Source organism: Callospermophilus lateralis, chromosome 17 (genome assembly GCF_048772815.1).
Source record: "Callospermophilus lateralis isolate mCalLat2 chromosome 17, mCalLat2.hap1, whole genome shotgun sequence".
NCBI classification, from domain to species: Eukaryota; Metazoa; Chordata; class Mammalia; order Rodentia; family Sciuridae; genus Callospermophilus; species Callospermophilus lateralis.
The window spans coordinates 34,976,077-34,995,272 of record NC_135321.1 but is presented as its reverse complement, the minus strand read 5'-3'; the positions used below and the strand labels follow the sequence as shown (position 1 = coordinate 34,995,272).

Sequence of the window (19,196 nt, the reverse complement as noted above, 5' to 3'; positions counted from 1 at the left end):
TCTAGATATTACGACATTATTGTACAAAATACACAATTATTATATATGATTTCCATAGAAGATAATGAAATTTCATGAAGTACAAAAATTATCAAGATCCGTAGTTTGCTTCATCAAATGCTTTTCTAGCTCATTTCAATTCTTCATTCATGGTAAGCAAGTCTTTAGCCCTAGCAAACTTCCTTGGGTCCTTTCGAATCAAGAAGACGATATCTTCAACTTGTACTCGACCTTGTCTTCCAATTGACATTGCCTTGTGGGTCATTTCAGAGATGAACTCTATGACAAGGTCTTCAAGAATATCCACTGACTCAGTGTAAGGATTCTGGTCATCCCCAAACCCATACATCATACATCGTAATTCTTTAGAAAAAAGTCTCTTTCTTTTACCCTGTCCACCTTCTGCACCTCCTCCAATTTCTTCATTTTTCTCCTCAAAGGTTGGGTCTTCTTCCTCATCTGCCATCCCACTAGCCCACAGCGCCTCGCTGGCTAGCTGCTGGCTGGTTTTACTCACGATGCTTGCTTTTGAAGGTTAGTGTGACTTCTGCATAGGATGCCCCCACCCCAACAGCAGACCGGGCTTAACATGCTCTTTCTCTCACAGCTGGATGACTGTACGCTGCAGCTGTCCCACAATGGCACCTACCTGGATCTGGAGGCCACACTGGCAGAGCAGCGGGATGAGTTGGAAGGCTTCCAGGATGATGCTGGGTAAGAGCAACTGTTGTTCCTGTCGACTGTTCCCCACTTACCAGAATATGTGGTGCATTGGTGGCTTAAAATACTTTGGAGAAATCACAGTAACTTTGACCTCTTCAAAAGGGTCCTGCAGGTGACTCAGTGGTGACTGCAGACCCTTTTCCATTTTTAGGAGCTTTTCCTGATAAAGCGACTCAGGGATAGCCCACCCTAGGAAAATTTCTGGTATTTTAATCAAACACATGGTACTTACCTTCTAAGTTATCTTTCTATTTAAATATCACAATTAAATGAACATCTTATGCCTGTAATTCCAGTAGCTTTGGAGTCTGAGCCAGAAGGATTACAAGTTCAAAGCTAGCGTCAGCAACTTAGCTAGGCTCTAAGCAACTTAGTGAGACCCTGTCTTAAAATAAAAAATATAAAGGGCTTGGGATGTGGCTCAGTGGTTAAGTGCCCCTGGGTTTAATCCCTAGGACTAAGAAACAACAACAACAACAACAAAAACCCCATCAATATCTTTTAGATTTTAGTGGATTGACAACTGTTTTAAACATTGTTTATAATAATCTGCTGGATATTTCATTTTCTTGGCAGATGCCCTCATAGTTGGTTTTATATGCTGTCATATTTTCAACTCATTACAGTGGAGAAAATAATTATTAATTATGTTCATGAACACCAAGTTACATTTAGCCTATATCTAGATTGCTTAATATTTCTGATTATCATGAGTCAGAGTGAAACAATACTGACATAACAAACAGGTGTGTACAGAAGGTGAAATCTCTGTTAGAATGTGCACAGGGAGTCAGCCATTTGGTTGCTGAAGTCACCTCCTGATGGGGCCCCTGCCTCCCTTTCCACATCTCCATCCATCTTCAACCAAGTGTATCTCTGATTTTATCACTTTCCTTAGAGACCTTCAGAGGCTCCCTAAATAATGCTCAGGTGTCTTAATCTGGTATTCAGAGACCCCCAAAAGTCATTTGAAGCTATCTTACCCAATTTAAAAATACAGTCAGGTAACAACTGTCTGAGAGTATTGATTTTTCATAAATAAGCTCAAAGAGTGGGGAAAATAGCTCAAAGAATTGGAACCTTCTTAGTGTTAATTTCATGTAGCTCTCTGACTCAGGAGTGAGATGGTGGTCTCATGGGTTTCCCATTTTAATACTCTTCACAACTATGGTCATTCTTCTTCTAATTGTTCCTCTCTCCTACTGAAACTCCATGATGTTACAACTGTTCCATCTGAATCTCTAGCATCTAGCACTTTACAGGCATTTAGTGGATATTTGTGGTCAGGTGAATGGAACAATTTTTGAATTGATTCCTGAGTGGCATGGCCACTGAGCACCAAGGAGACTAAGAGTCTTGACAGGATCTAGCAAGGATCCTGAGAACACCCTTCATGCTCCCTGTGTGAGGGCCCTAAAAGTAGTGGATGCTGGGAACCACCACCATAGGCCCATCCGCCACACTCTGGCAACACGGGTGTCCCTTAAAGAACCTTTCTGGCCTCCCTAGTCACACCAGAGTCTACTCTCCATCATTTTAAAAATTAACATTATAGACTGATAGATGCAGGGAAATTCCATTGTGATATTTTTTTAATAAGTATCTGGCAATGACATTCATTTATGTAAGATGTCAGGGTGCAGGCTGGATGACAGTCTAATTGGATGACTTCATGGCTCATTGATCAAACAGACCCTAGGAGTGTTATGAGTAGATCATTGTCAACTTGAAAAATGTTTAAATTGGTGTTATGCTTGAAGATCTTATCCTGTTTGATTTTGTTTCTTTTTCTTACCAAAACTTGAATAATTTAGAGATGGCAGCTCAGGGGGAAAAGTGTTGATGTATCAGATGACATATAAGAATAAAGGGTGAAGAAGGAACTAACATTTATGGAGCATGCTAAAGTCACATTTATGCCAAGCACTATTCTAGGCACCTATTTACACGGTCTTTGTTTAATAGTTCATTTTCATAAGAGTCATGTAATTGTATTTGTATCTATTTTTTCCCTCTCTGACACCTGAAGGTCAGAAGTTTAATTACATGTCCAGAGTGGTAGAGCCAGGAGGTGGTGAGCCATATCTGAACACAGGTGTGCCCAATTCTCAGGTCTATAGTCCTCTGCCACCCCAGGGGCTTCTGGGCACCAGCCCTTCAGGGTCTACTCAGCATGTGCATTGCACCTTTGGTGATGGGTGTCTGGTTTACACAAGGACATCTGTTCTGATCTTCAACACTGCTTCCAGTGAGAACAACATGCAGCCATACTGCAGAGTGGCTCCCAGGAAGACACCCTTGTCACCATCATGCGTCACTGACACTGCAGCTCCAACTGGTGACACCAGCATTCAATTGTTGGGTGTTCTTCCACAGCTGCTCCCAAAGAGCCAGGGGATCCTGGGGCAAGCTCGCCAGGGATCATGGTGCCTGCTTTCTCATTTTTGTTCTCGTCTGAATCCTCACCTGGCCATGGGTCCAACAAAACAGGTAGAGTCTAGACGCCATCTTTGCACTCTAATAGTGAGAGATGCTGGGAAAATGAATTACAGCATGGGGGACTCAAGACATGGGGAATGGCAAACAGGGGAAGTTGGCCCGAGAGATGGTGGGTAGCTACATTTTGGACACATGTGTCTCAAACTCACCCCAGAGGGAGGTTTTATATCTTTGAAAAGGTCTTCATTTATAGGACCCACCCCTTGTCCTTTGGGACACACCCAAGATGATATCCCCTTATGGTCTGAAAACGTGTGAAGGAGCTACCTCTTTTGATCTCCTGGTGGGGGCCCCTGCCTGTTCCTAGTCCAGGTTGCAGAAAACCTGCTAGGTTACCTGTTATCCCCAGGCTATTTACCACCATCGAGCCCGGGAAGCACATAGCAAGTCCCTGGGCACTGGCCAGCAAGCAGTGGCAGATTGAGCCCCGCCCACATGGGTAAGCAGGGTCTTTGGGTTATTTGCTGTGTCACTTGCACTGAGGGTCCTTATTAGATCCTCTCCCAGATGTGTGGCGTGTGGCCTAATCTGTGGCTGAGAACTCATGTATCCCATCATTAGGAGTTAAAATAAAATTATTCCCTGTTTAAGATTTGGCCTTTTAAGGTATGAAAGTGGCACAGGGAGGTATTATTTTGGCCCTTAATTTCTTTGTGTAAATGATAGGAAAATCTCTGCTAATATTGTGCCCATCTGATGAATATAGATGGAAACTGTGGTATTTTTCGCATGGTGTGTTCTGAGTTGAGTTTCTTTGCTGGAGGGCTTCATTTCTTTGTTCTTGCCCACTATACTGCTCTTTTGTGCCAAGACTAAAAACTAACTTATCTGTTGTTTAGAGTTTTCACTCAGGCTATCAAAGAAGAGGAGAAAGACCTTCAAAAGTGGAAGGACAAAGCAATTATTATGAAAAAAAAAAAAAAAAAAGGGCAGCAAGGTCTGTCCATTGCTTTCCAAGGTGTGGGGGGGTGCGGATTAGCAAGGAAAACATGATGTAGTGGAAACAGAAGCTTCGAAGCCTCTAGGTTATTCCTGACCCCACTATTGTGTGACCTTGTGCAAGCCACTTTAAGCTTCTGATAGTTTACAAAATGGGGACATTTATAAAATTTATTTATGCAAAAAGGACAGTATTTCCCAACTCCATTTCCCTCTCTGTGTGAGCAGGGTCTTCTGCAGGGTCTCTGGCACCCCTGTTGGGGGTTGTACGGTGGTTAGGGACACAGGCTTTGTGTTTAGTCTCATGGCTGGGTGAGTATGGGGATACAACTGCACCTCTCTGAACCTCAGTTTCCCTATAATATTATCATGATATTGTCTCCTTAAGTTGTTTTGAAGTAAAATGTGATGGTGTACCTAAGATGTTAAGTTAGTTCCTGGCACTCAACCCACACATTCAAAAATCGTAGCCATTAGCACAAATATAGTGAAAATTTGGGAACAGATTTTACATTGAAATGGAGGTTGTGGAAGGAAGAAATGAAGAACCCCCCTTGCTTCTTCAGACAGTTAGCTTCAGCTGAGAACAGGCCTGCAGCTGAGGAACTTGTGGAATCAGTGGTGAGGGGCACGAGGGGTCTGCTGCACTCACTCCCCGTGCACAGCACAGCCCAAAGTACAGACCACCCACACCTGCCCCATTGCGCTGGGGGAGAAGCTGACCCTTCAGAGGACTGGGAACTGTTGGGGTGAGTTCAGTGCTAGAGTTAGGCCAGCTGTCCCTGAAGACTCTGGAAGAAACTGCTTAGAAATACTAGTCTCTAGTTTCTGGGCTTCAGGAGGTTTGGAAAGGGCCCTGAGAATCTTGTTTTTTAAAAAAGCTGTCCCAGGTGGTCCGACGTTTGGTCAGGACCTATAGCAGTGGTTCTCAGTCTTGGAGAATATTGCAAACAACTGAGGAGCATTAAAAACTTCACCTTCCACGTTCAGCCTCGGGCTCATAAAATTAGCACGGGGAGCGTGGGCCCAGGCCGTGGCAGTTGTAAAAGCCACCCCAGGTGAGTCCCACGTGCAGCCTCAGGTGAGACCACTATATAAGGGACTCAGCGTTCTCAAACAGGCTGCAGGACGCCAGAAGGAGTAGAGGTGCTTCTATGCTGACTGCATGATGGCCTGAGAGCGGCTGGCCGTGTCCCTTGCCATCCTAGACTGCAGGACAGGAGGAGGAAGGCAGCTGGTAAGTGTGGGGGCCTGAGCTGGGCTACAGGGTGTGGGCTGGAGTCTGCAGAAGACAATTTACCTGACTAATAGGAGCTTTCTCGAACCAGTCTGATGAGCGGGGTGGGTGGAAAGGACTTGGAGCAGGGGTTGGGCAGGTGAGGCCCACTGTAGGGACAAGAAGGGAGTGACCTAAACCTGATGGCTGAGAACTGTGAGCCTGGATGAGTCGGGGGAGGTGACGGACGCTGTGATTTAGGAGGCTTGGTACCAGCCTGTGTGAATAGGACAAATGGGCCCATGACATTATGTGGAGTGTGTGTGGAAAGGGGGAAGTGGAGCTCTCACTGGCAGTTTGGGGAGGGGGGTGTGTTTATACACTTGAGGTTGTGATAAGCCACGACTAAGTTGTGAGCTGGTCTGTGAGAGCTTGGCCTGGGACACAGGTGAGATGCATCAGGGACCAGAGAAGCTGGGAGAGAGATGCCTTGGAGGGAGGGTGCTGCACACTTCAGAAGCCTTATCCCTGGGGCACAGGCAACACAGTGAGATGAGTAGGATCTGCTGGTAGGGACCAAGGGGTTCGCTGTTACTCAAGTGGCAATATTTGGATGACCAAGTACTATATCTCAGCAAAAAGTTGAGTTTAGCTGCACATAACCAACAACCCAGACAGGGGCTCACCCTGGGTAGAGTAGGGATAGAATCTGGGGTGCCTAACCACTGAGCCACCCGTGTCCCCAGCCCTTTCTGAGATGGAGCCTTGCTGAGTTGCTTAGGGCCTCACTAAGTTGCTGAGGCTGGCCTCAAACTTGAATCCTCCCGGGATTATAGGCATGGGCCACGGGGCCTGGCTACCATTTGTATATTTTTTCCATGGGAAAAGAAAGGATATTAGTATGAAAAGATAGTCTTCAGACTGGAAGAAAGCATTCATAAAGCATTTATTAAAGGATGAAGTCTTAAAAACTCCACAACAAACCAAACCACCCAATTACAAATAAGACTTAAATAGAATAAGGCTGCACGTGGGACTCACCTGGGTGGTTTTTACAACTGCCACGGCCTGGGCCCACGATCCCTGTGCTAATTTTATGAGCCTGAGGCTGAGCGTGGAAGGCGGAGTTTTTAATGCTCCTCAGTTGTTTGCAATAGTCTCTAAGATTGAGAACCACTCATAGGTCCTGACCAAAGACCGGACCACCTGGGACAGCTTTTTTTAAAGAAACAAGATTCCTCGCCAAGGAAGACATTAGGGTGTTATATGGACAGATGCTCAATTTAATGTAGTTAAAACCAATCCCGTTACATTCATCTTAGAATGGCTGAAACCCCAAACACGCCATCAAATGCTGGTGAGCACGTGGAACAGGACATTTCCTCACTGCTGGTGCGAATGTTACTTTAACAGTCTGTTTCTTGCACTGTAGCAGTGGGTGGCCAAGCTCCCAGGTAGTTACGCAAATGAACTGAAGATTTGCATCACCACAAAAACCTGTGCATGAATGTTTATAGCCCTTTTCCTCGTAATTGCCCAAACCTGGAAGCAATCAAGATGTTATTTAGTAGGTGAGCAAACTGCAGTATATACAATGTTACTCAGTTATTTAAAAAGAGCTATCAAGATGGAAAATTCAGAGGAAAAATATTCATATTGTAAAGTCTGTGAACTCTGTACTGACTACAAACCTGGCCTTCTGTAAAAGGCAAAACTATGGCCTCAGTAAAGGGCTTCGGTAGTTGCCAGAGATGGGGATATGGGGGCTGGGTATTGGGGTGAGTAGATGGAGCATGGGGCATTGGGGTGATAGGACTATGCTGTCGTTAGTGTTGGCTACAGGACATATTTGTGAAAACCCTTAGAACTGGTCAAAACAAACAACCCTGAAGCAAACCATGGACTGAATAATAATTGGTACACCTGTCTAACACCTTGCATGGTTACATTTGTTAACAGGCAAGGTGCTGTAGGGTGTGGCCACAAGGGTATATCTGGAACACTCTATTCCCTGCAATTTTTCTATAAACATCCACTCTAAGAAAATGGTGGATAAGTAGGCTATTTCAAGGACAATGTTGATTCCATGGTGTTCCTAGAACTCCAGCTCATCTCTTTGCCATCCTATGGGTCTGGCTTTAGTCTTTCATGCTTTATCATAACTACAATATGGCTCCTCCCATTCCATTATATGAAGGCCTAATGCACCTGTGCTCCATCTACTCGCCCCAATTCCCATTATATGAAGGCCTGTATTGGCTAGGGCACAGACTTCTCAAGTCAAATCTTAAAATATGACAGCTAAAATAAATTTAGGGCTGGGGATGTAGCTTAGTGGTCAAGGGCTTGCCTTGCATGGGTAAGGCCCTAGGTTTGATCCTCAGCATCACATAAGAAATAAGATTAAATTCTTTTTTGTGTGTGTGAGAGCCCAAATCTAGTCCCTGTTCTTGGAATTGGTAAACCAGGTATGGCATCAACAAAACGAAGATCCTATTTCTGGGTTTGAGGTGGCTGCTTTAATTCTTACCATATCATCCTCATCTCGGCCCCTTGAGGGAAAAGAATAAAGGGAGTGTATCCACGTTCCTGTTGACATGACTTCTCACATGCTGTTGCCCAAACTTGAGTTCATGGTCATACCATGAGTTGTGGACTTGTGTCCAGCTAACCTTCTCCATTACTCTGGATATTGGGTGACAGTCGTCCCTGCCTCAGAGGGAAAGGGTGAAGAGATCCCTTACCTGTCCTTAAGGCTGTGTGTACCCTGCACAGATTCTTTTTCTAGAATGACTTTGAGATAACCCTCTAAACAGAGGGATAGCATCCTAGCGTCTAAATATTGGTGCTCGCTGGGTCTGCTCCCCGTTTAAAGAGCTTTCCAGAAGCTCCATCAGCAATTTCCACCAATAACTCGCTGAGAACCTTGCTGCATGGAGGATGTACATTGTCACCCCAGACAATGTTTTTAAAATACTTCTTAGTTGTCGATAGACGCACTACCTTTGTCTTACTTTTTACGTGGTGCTAAGGCTCAAACCCAGTGCCTCAATACATGCAGGCAAGTGCTTTACCACTAAGCCACAACCCCAGCCCCAAATAATGGTCTTTTTATAAGACGGGGAATATGGGTACAGGATAGGTAACCAGCAGTGCCTGCTCTGCAAGGAGAGAGGTGTTCTGAAGAGTGAGCAGTTAAGTACACGAGACCACAAGGTCGGGCTTTGAGAGGAACCAGGCATGTCAAGGAGATTTAAGATGCCCTTGGGAAGGGGGAATCCAAAGCATAGGGAGCTGAGAATGGTGGGGGATCAGTGGGATTGCCTGGAAGCTGTGGATGTGTCAAACAAGGGCTTCTCTGCTTTTGGGGGAGAGCCAGGTGTAGAAGGTAAGGAAAGAGGGTCTGGATATGGGGGGATTTAAAGCATGCACAGAAATGAACAAAATGGGTCTTAGCTCTTACATCTAAGTATCAAATTCCTAGGAAAGTCTCCATAGCCTCGGGTTAGGCTTAGACATGACACCAAGATCACAAGGGACAAAAGAAAAATGCAAATTTGACTTAATCAAAATGATTTTTTTTTACCTCAAAAGACGTCATTGATAGACATTCTGAAGCTGAAATTTTCACTTTAAGTCATATCTGATAAGGGACTTACATCTAGAATAGAATTTTTTTGCAATTTAATAATAAACCAATTAAAGCAACAAAGGATTTGAATGACTTTTCTCTAATTAAAAATACAGTGGCCAACAAGCAAAGGTGCTCAATATTGCAAATCCTTAGGAAAAGAAGGATCAAAACCACGAGATGTCACTTCATACCTGCTAGGATCAAAATGACAGTAATGTATTGATATTGGACCCTTTATGCATTACTGATGGGAAAGTCGTACAGTTGCTTTGGAAGAATCGTTCTGACAGTTTCTTAAAATGTTAAACTACATAGCCCTACAATTTTATCTCTAGACATAGGCAAATGTTTTATCTCTTTGGTCTGGGTAAAATTTGGTTTTTGGTACTAGGGAATTATACCAGTGGTATGTACTTAACCATAGAGCCACATCCTGGACCCTTTCTTTAGTTTTAGAGACGGGGCCTTGCTGAGTTGCTTAGGGCCTGCTAAACTGCTGAGGCTGACTTTGAACTTGACATCCTCTGCCTCGGGGATTGCAAGTGTGTGCCACAGTGCCTGGTTTACCTAGGTAAGAATTTGTACTATTAGTTATATTAACTCCAAAGTGGAAACAACTCGTCCCTCAACAGATTTATCAAGAACATTGTCTAGGACTGGGGATGTGGCTCAAGCGGTAGTGCGCTCGCCTGGCATGCATGCGGTCCGGATTCGATCCTAGGCACCACATACAAAGATGTTGTGTCCGCCGAAAACTAAAAAAAAAAAAAATAAATATAAAAAAAAACCCCAAACAAAATACTCCTGATAAATCCTCATCAAGGATTTGTCTCTTAACAAGAACAGTGTGTAGCACCTACCGCATTCCAGCTAGCCAAATGCCACATGCATATCCAATAGAATATTATTGGGCAATAAGAAGTGAAGTATGAATACATGTCATGGGATGGATGAGGCTTGAAAACAGACCAAGCAGAAGAAACCGGACATACAATGACGCTGTGTAATTTGTATGAAACATCCAGAAAAGGCAAGTATATAGAGACGAGGTAAACTAGTGTCGGGCTGGGTGTGGCACTAGGCAATGATGGTAGATGGGCATGAAGTTTCTCTTTTGGGAAGTGTTAAAAAAAAAAAAATTTGCTGATTACTGATACATTAATAGTTGTACAGCCATCAATTTTATGGTCCCTAATTATACCTCATTAAAGGCTACAAAGTTGTCAAGGAATGCTCATGGATGAGACTCTGGCTGAACTTGTGACAGGTTGGGCTGGGTATGGTAAGAAGTTCCAGCTTTTGTGATGAGAAATTATGGTGGAGGAGAGAACAGCAAAAAGACAGTGGAACTGGCCTCTGAGAAGGCACCCAGGAATCGGAGTTTTGGTTCCCTCTGGACACATGCAGAGGCTTCATGCTTAGGTCACAGGATGTATACTGCAGGGAACTTCCCACTGAATCCTGTGTATCTTGGGACTCTTTGCTCCTTGCAGTTAGAGCAGGTAGCTCCTTGGAGACCTGTCGCCAAACGTTACACAGAAGGGACAAGCTTCAGTAGGGTCCCTTGAAAAAGCTCATGTTAATTCCCTGGAATTTTAATTGAGCAGGAAAGAAGCAATAACAGGTCATTGCTGTGGATTCTTGAATGGGTGATTAAAAGGAGAAAAGGGAAAGATGGGAGAGGTGGAAGAAACGAGAAAAGGCAGACTGACATGAAGAAGTAGATAGCCAAACAGGACAGGAATGGAACAAGGGAGGTGAAGGTGGCTGGGAGACTGCCACCCTGTACCCTTATCAAGAACATTGTTTAGCACCTACCGCCTGCCAGGCATGTCCCTAGCACACTGCTTGCATGAGCTAATCCAGTTCTCTCACCCTGCAGAGAAACTAGGCATTATTATCCCATTTTACAGACTTGGCTTAAGTAACTTTCAAAGATAACACAGCTGGCTTGAGTCTGGTGTTTTCTTAACCCCCATGTCCCCCAGTCTAATGGGAGAGACTGGATTATTTTGGGAGGCCCGTATAATGGCAGCTGGCTCTTAGACATTGAGCTTCTAAGTAAATTAATCTCAGCATGTCCTTTTACTAAATGGTGACTGGTTGAAATCCCCCTTCATCTCTTTAGCCCCAGGCAAGAGTGTTGACTGAATCTTCCAGCTCTGGAAGCTGTTAAGAGATTTCTATTTGGGCAACTGCTGAGGGACCCTGGTCTTGCAGGATAGTTAACCATGGGATTCTAACCTTAATAGATCTATTTCTTATGAGATTGGAGGAATATTGGGGGTCATTAGTTCCACTGTTGGTTCCAAAATGATCAAGCCTTTGACTCTGCTCAATATAAACCCTTGCTCTTATCCCAAGGCCTTTGGTTTTCCTGCAAAAATGTGCCCTTGAGAGGGACAGAATGGAGACACGGGCTTCTGGAAGCCTTAAATGGTTAAATCAGACTTTTGCTCCCCCAAGGCCATAGGCATTATAAGAGAAACTCGTGTTTTCTGAGATTCCAGGAAGTGATGGGAGATTTAGTGGTAGTGCCATCGCATCCCTTGTACACAGGCCTTGACAGGCATTCTCCTTGAGTTGCACATCTGTTTTAGATAATTCCATTGTCACTGGGTTGGTGTTGGCCTTGGATGTGGCCTCAGGTTGAGGTATGGCCACTGGTTCAGAGGAGCAGCTGGCCTTGAGCTTGAGCTGTTTCCCTGCATTGGCCACGCTGATAACTGCTCTGGGAGGATTCCAGTCCCGTTACCAGAACCCTGAGCTGCCTCCAGGGTTCTGGTACTCCGTATATTCTCCCCCGCCCCCAACTGCTACTGAAGGGTGACTGGGAAGATATGGTAGTTATAAAAGGGCTCTGGCACACCCATCTCTGGGAGATAAGGGTCACTGAAGTGCTTACCCTAGTGTCCAGTGACAGCTTCTCCAATTTCATTTCTGCAACGTGGAAGCTCCAGGAAGGTGGGTACCAAAGTTTGTATTGGGGGTCCCTGGAGTAAACCATACCAATAAGCTCTCTATCCATATATCCCAAGAAACTTTAGGGAGTGGGCTTATGTAATTGTGGGGCCTGACCTGTGGGTAGGCCAGAAAGCTTGCAAATGCAGGTAAGAACTGCCGTTGCTGTCTGAACCCTCTTGGGAATCCTCCAGAACTTGGGGTATTCAGAGATGTTATCTTTGGCCAATTCATGATCTATCAAAGATCACATGATGCTTACTATTGAATTACAACTGTGATGTGGGTTACAGAAATTCCTTGGGATTGGAAGCCATCAGGGCTTTACTCCTGGCCAGGTAAGACAAACACACCTGCTGGGCCTGCCCTACCTCAGAACATCTTCTTGGCAGTCAAACAAAAGGAAGTCCAATAATTCAGTTCAAAACACCTAATGGAATTTTTTTCATAGGATAACAAGAGTTGGAAGAAAGTGTCAGAATTTTTTTCTTAGGAATAAAATTTTGCAGAAATCTGTTCATAGAAATCTCAAACTGGACTTCTATAGATGGGCCAGGTGTTGAATATCTGTAAGCTTTTAAAAACTAATGCCCGGTATGTAGGAGGTGTAAACCAGTCAAACGCAAAAATGGACAGGCTTTACCGCAACTCGAAGGCAGCTCGAGATTCTCCACCCCTTGAGCAGTTGCCGGGCTGGAGGTTAGCGTGTAGTTTCTAGGACTATAAAACTGGTTTTTCTAAAGAATCAACCTGTTATCATTATCTGATCTCCAGAGTAAAAATAACCAATGCAGTCACTACTGTGAATAATTCATAACTTATTAAGTGTGCCTTGGCGAGTTCTAGGGCCTCTTCTCTCTCAGCCACAGCACCAGGAAGTAGGAACCCATGCCCAGGCTTTCCCCGTGGGGAGAGATGAGGCTAGGACAGAATTCAGCCACTAAGTGCTGCTGACACTGTCATACTGTGGCCCTGTTTAACCTCTGCCCCTTGCCCCTGTCTCTAGGCTTGAGGTCTCTGTTCAACCCCAGATAGCAAGGACTCGGGTTCTCTTCCTTCCATATCCTACCTGCTGCTCTGTACTTAATAAGGGCAGGCACTATGGAGGGTAGGCCCTGGTAGGAGTGGAATTGGGGAGGACCCTTCTCACTGAGAACCAGAGTGAGACAAACTAGTGCGATTGGGGGTGGTGTCAGTTGGCCTAGCTGATCATGAATGGCCTGTAAGTGCTCTTCAGTGGATTCTCGTCCTGAAAGAGGACAGAAAAAAGCTGAGACAACTGAATTTATACCCGGCAGAACAGCTCTGATTGCCCTGTGATTTGTTTCCTTTTCCTGTAACTATAAAAAATATAGCTATGGGAATGATCAAACAATTGTTACATTCCAGGAATTTCACATCACAAGCCCAGATCTTAAAAAATTTTCCAGCATGGTCAAGCATGACTATGTGCAAACTCTGTGGCTAGGACTTGACAACAAAACACATGTGCCAATCTAACAAAATTGGTCTGTTTTGCTTCCTTGAAGCCCTATAATGTTGCATTATTTCAGGGTAGATTCTGGTTCAGTTTGAGACCCTGCTTATTAGAAATCTTTCAGGTGGCTGTTGATCAACAGCATTGGGTAAATTTGTTGACTCTCACACTGTTTTGTCACCTGTTTCCTTTAGGAGGGGCAAGAAGCACAGCATCATCTTGAGGACGCAGCTGTCTGTGAGGGTCCATGCCTGCATCGGTGAGTGACATCTACAGCCGGGCATGTTTGCTGTTCATACTCGGAGATCAAACATGGGCTGAGAAATATCACTGTTTCAAATTGAGTCATGTCATATGCTTAGTCCACACCTATGGTGGGCTCTTATAGTTTTAGTGGAGCATTTTGAGCAATGATTTCGAGTCCTGTTTCATCTTGGCTGCTTTTGCTCTTCAGATGTGACTGGAGCTTGAATTTCAGATTGCTAGTGAGATTCTTGCAGTGCTGGGACAGAAGAGGTTCTTCCCCGGCTCTAACCAGTGTGAGCCTCTAGTCTTTGGTGTGATCCTTCAGGTGCTTCTTGGTGGATCTGGGAAGCCCATTTGTGGGGAAGCAGATCTGATGTTCTAGGCTTGGCCAGATGATTGCAAAGGAAATCTTGGGTCAGTGAAGGCACATGTGGATATAGAGCAAAATGGTATTACTTGGATGAATATACTTGAGGTTCAGAATGGCTTGCCCGAGGTCAATTGAACACTGCAGGGACCATTCCTGTAGCCACTGGGTTTGCTGAAACCCTTGGTTTCCCCACCTGGAGACACTGATTCAATGGTGGAAAGCAGATTTCTTGGCTAAAATGGACAACCTCATGTAAATGGCCTATAACATTGTGGGCCGTTTCCTCCTGGCATTGGGTCAAGCTGCAGCAAGAACATAATCTTCTAAGAAAAGGAACTAAAATTCACTTTGTGTAGAACTTCATATCTGTAATTTTGCTTTTAATATATGCAGTGGTCTTCATTCAGGTCTCTAATTAGAAAATAATTTTTATTGAGTCCCAGTCTGCACCTGGAATGTGGCTTCATGGGTGGAGTGAAAGAAATGGTTTCTGGTGGTTTTTTTCCTTTTTGCTTTCTTGGAGAGCAGGGATGGATGGGGGGAGCTAGAGATGGAGGGGAATCTGTCATTTTACTTCACTTGCAGTGAAGTGGTGAGGTTGCAAGTAAGAATGAGGCTCTGACTCTGTAATCAAGAGTGACTATGCAGGTGACTTCAGATGGGAAGGTCAGGATGTTGGGAGGATTTAAATGTTTTGGGAAATAAGTCTTGGACCTGCATCCAACCTTGGCTGTTCTACTTTATAACTGCTGGTAGCACTGAGTGACTGTAAAACATACATGGGCTTGAATTATATCTATTCACTTGCTTTTTAATTACCTGCCCATAATTTTTCAGTTATATGTATCAATTTTCTCCCTAAAGAAAATGCTTGTAACTCATCACTTTGGATAAACCTTCCCCTCTTCAAATTCCAATCTAGGATAAAGCCAGGCACATCATATATGCTGAGCACACCTAAAGGTCAACAATTACACATAGCTGACAGCTTCTAGACACTTGGGACATGTGTATACACTGGCATTTCCTAGGGACAAGAAAACGGACTGTACGAAAAAGGGCTCAATCAAACTCTGAACAGACTCCTTCTAAAAACAAAAACTATTCTTTTGCAGTATATACTTAAATTATATCAAGTACAGGAGTTTCTCCAAACAACGTCAATGTTGTTGACTCTCTCATTAACGTCTGTTCTGAAGTCCTGTGTGATGGATGAAAAACGGCCATCCTATCCCATGGCGTGCTCAGCACAGTAGCCAGCTGAGCCAACTCTTGACTGGGACACTCCTGCCTCCCTGCTGCAGGGGCTCAACTCGTTGCTGAGAGTGTGTGCACTTAAACCTCCTTATGTCAATTGCACCCATCATTGGAATTATGTAACTTAATGATCCCTAAGTATTTTATAAATGGAAGATATGAATATACAAGTTACTGCTTTGAAAATTCACTGGATATTCTGTGGGAAATAGGTCATTACAAAAGCATTTGTCAATATAAGTGGGTTATAACAATTCTGAGAGGTGGAGAATGTGAGAAACTCTACAACTCTTTTCTGGGTGCTGGGGATTGAACTTGGGACACTCGAGCACTGAGACACATTCCCCAGCTCCGCTTCATATTTTGTTTGGAGACGGGGTCTCACTGAATTGCTTAGCACCTTTTGCTGATTCTGGCTTTGAATTCACAATCTTCCTGCCTCAGCCTCCCGAGCTGCTGGGATTTCAGGCCTGTGCCACTGTGCCTGGCTAGAAGATTCTACTGTTGACTGTCCTTGGTTCTTGCTTGAACTGGAGGGGCGGGGGCGGGGGAAACAGATGGGAAGTTGTAGACCATGTTTTTAGCATGGTTCATGAAAGAAGATCCTCATGGAAGTCCAGTGAGTAGCTTCTCAAAGAACCAGTTTGGCCTCTTCATAGGTAAATTATGGCATGTGGTCCCTGTAGGTACAAGTTCTCAGTGTATGCATTGGTTTTTAAAACATTTTCTGCTTTAATCGGCTTTTACCATTAGTTACCTCAGGCCTCAGTATGCCAGATTAAAGGGTTTGAATGTAAAATGAACACTAACTCCCAAGAAAGCAGTTTTTTTCTTTGCATTAAAACACTTATTTCATTTTCTGTTGGCAATGTCTGGATTTATTATAGCGCTAAACAATATCCTTTGGCTATGTATAGAAAATGGAATGTATGCGACATGAAGCACCTCCTCCATTGTGACATTCTCTACCTTTCCAAGGGGCAACATCAGACAGGATTTTCTTTGAGGTGTTTGGCTTCTTAATACCAATCTCCAGTTGAAAGGAAATGGCAACGGGTGGGGCGGTGGGGGAACCCATTGGCCGAGTCCACCTTTCCCCTACAGATTATATCCCTTCTTAACCCTGTGAGATGAATTACTGTAGACACTGGACATAGCAGCTGCTGCTGTTAGACTAACATCACATCCAATACCGCAAAGACCCTTCTTTTCTAGAAGGATCCAGTGTCATGATACAACTAAACCAGCCAGGGTCACTCCAAGTAAACTTGAACTAAAGACAAAATAACTTTTATTTGGGTTCAGTGACCACTCCTCGGCCACAGCTCCCACAAGGGGGCAAGGCAGGCAAGAAAGCACCCCTCAAACCCAGGTTTTATTGGTGAGAAGCCATTCAAATGCAGCAAGGGGTTAGGTTTTGGGGGGTTGAGTCTAGCTTTGTGATGTCTTGCTGTCAGCAGACTGACATGGTGGAAGATAACACCTGCTTCATGTGCTGTAACCAAAGGCAGAGCACATGAAAGGGACACATACGTGCACAGCCCTGACATGGTGGCAGCATCAGTCCAGTCAACTCTGCTGTGAGCTCAAAATGCTCATAGCTCTCACATCCCATGGCTGGCTTGCCACAACCCAGGATCAGCTTTTGTCTTATGGGTCTAAAATACTACTAAATGAATGTCTCCAGGTCCTGTCTTCCTCATCCTACCTTCTCTTCCCCTTCATTCCTGCTTTTAAGTATAGGAATGTCTAGAATCCAGGATGGTGTGTTGACAAATTGGAGGTGACATGTCTTTGGAATTCTCCATTCACTCTGGAGCCCCGTGGGATGAGAGTGGAGCTTCATGGTTAGCAACCAGCAAGCTTCACTAAAAATGAAGGCTACAGGGGTTCTGCTTTGATAGTCACAGCCAGCATCTGAGACGGGTCTCTTCCATAGTGCTGTGATTCTGATGGATTTGTCAGGAGGTTGCAATGAGATTCTGATATAGGCCTTGATCCTTCACGCTCCTCTAATTTTTCTTTGTACATTTTTTAGCATGAACACTTGATGTAACACTGCAGCAAAGAACGCATAACTTGCCTTTTATTTTTGGTGCTAGGGCCTTGTGCATGCAAGACAAGCAATCTACCAACTGAACTATATCAACTTGCCTTCTTAATACAGCTTCAGTCCCTTGTGCATGCAAGACAAGCAACCTACCAACTGAACTATATCAACTTGCCTTAATACAGCTTCAGTCCCTCTAAGAAAAGTATGGATAGCCCTATCGTGGGCATTGAACTTATGCCCAGCAGATTTTTTACTTAGATATGAGAAATCTACACTTCATGAGGTTGATAGGGATCAAAAAGTTCATTTTTCTCAGGGATCCTATTTAGATACCAGAAAACATTTTGATGGCTAGGTCTTTTCATGCAGAGAAAAGGAGCTCAAGAATTGTGGGTGAAAGAATAGAATCAAGAATATAAAACATGAAATTGTTTAGGATCTAAAATTTGTTTTCTACTGGTAGACAATTTTGCATTTCTGTTTGGCTCAAAATCTCTTGTGCTTTACTTCTCTGAAGCCTTTCTATTAAGGAAGTAAATCCTGTCAATGGATTCTGAGACCCAGAAAGCCTATGCTTATGCCTACCAAAAGAGTAAAAGGGTAGAATTGGCTGAAGATTCCAAAGTGTCACTTACGTTTGAAGCTGAAAAAGATCAGCTTGGCACGCGGTCTTCGGAGGCATTACTCCACAGCCTAGGTGACAGGTCTGCCCATGGAGATGGGGTGTGAAGAAGAAGCTGGCAAGGTGGCTGCGAAGTACCTAATCTCTGCATGAGATTAGCTTCCTTGCTCAAAGGATCAAGTTACAGGGACAAAGACGATTTTAAAGGAAGAAAATGTGAGAAGACTGCTTTGTCCATTGATGCAGTAAAGCAGTCGATTTACAGCAACGGAAACAGAGCGAACAAGGCATCGATACATAATTTGCAAAGCATTTTCTTGTAAGCCAAGTCACACAGCTGCCTATGCTCTGCATTTTAGTATGGCCACAACAAAGAGGTGAATTGCAAATAGTGGAGCACTTCTTCAAAAGCAGCCTTCTAGTGTGAATGAGGGGGTTCATTTCACATGCCAGCCAATTTGGGGAAGTGGCCGCCTGGGGCACAGTGTTAAGGATCCTGAAGCCTTAATAGGAAAGGATCCTGTGATAGCATTGGCTTGTATTGGTGAAGGTGGCCTGTGTTTGTGTGGGGTGGAGCCAGGTGAGGTACAAGTCATGTCTATCTGAACCTCCTGCAGTGACTTGAGTGTGGGGTCCTGGGCTTCTGGATTCAGTGTGGGGAGTAGAGCTGTGACCATGGCTCCCACCACCCTCCCTGCTCTGCTCTTGCATCCCTTTCTCGGGCTTGGCCTTTCTTAAACTTATAGTTCTGTGTGGTTCACCCATCCTTTGTCTTCCTGTGCTTTCTGACCAGGCTGGGTACCACTCCCCTTACCTCTGAGCATCTTTCCCTCTGCTCAGATAAGCTGTCTTCTCACAGGTGGCAAAGTCCTCCTGGCCCTCACACGGAGGCACTCTGCCAGCTTCCTTTTTTGGCACCACCCTGGAGAGGGCTTCAGGGGGTCACTGAGCCATGGAGAATTATCTAGATCTCAGTGCAGTTTTTCCTGCTTCTTGGCTAGGTGTCTGTTTGAAGTCTGTTAAAACTAGGTTTTTCTCTGGGAAACGGCAATTTACCTTTTTGGCCTTTGTGGGCCCGGCAGCACCTTTGGTGATTCTATGCTGGGTAACGAAGACGAGGTGCTACCGAGCACAGTGGCTGCCTTGGCAGCACTGTACAGTGACGTGTGATCTTGGGTGCTGTGGGCCCACGAAGGTGC

At 44.5% G+C, this 19,196-nt stretch overlaps 1 protein-coding gene and 1 pseudogene across 9 annotated transcripts in view; one reads left to right on the top strand and one right to left on the bottom strand.

Annotated features, from left to right (window-relative positions):
* Fhod3 (formin homology 2 domain containing 3) overlaps positions 1 to 19,196 on the top strand; it is a 425,688-nt gene that overhangs the window by 52,117 nt on the left and 354,375 nt on the right. For all 9 annotated transcript variants that reach the window (XM_076837398.2, XM_076837397.2, XM_076837399.2 and 6 more), the window contains exons 2-3: positions 608 to 714; positions 13,644 to 13,708. In XM_076837398.2, coding sequence (XP_076693513.1) covers positions 608 to 714; positions 13,644 to 13,708 — 172 coding nt within the window. The remainder of the gene's footprint in view (positions 1 to 607; positions 715 to 13,643; positions 13,709 to 19,196) is intronic.
* Positions 131 to 466, bottom strand: LOC143383021 (transcription initiation factor TFIID subunit 13 pseudogene; annotated as a pseudogene).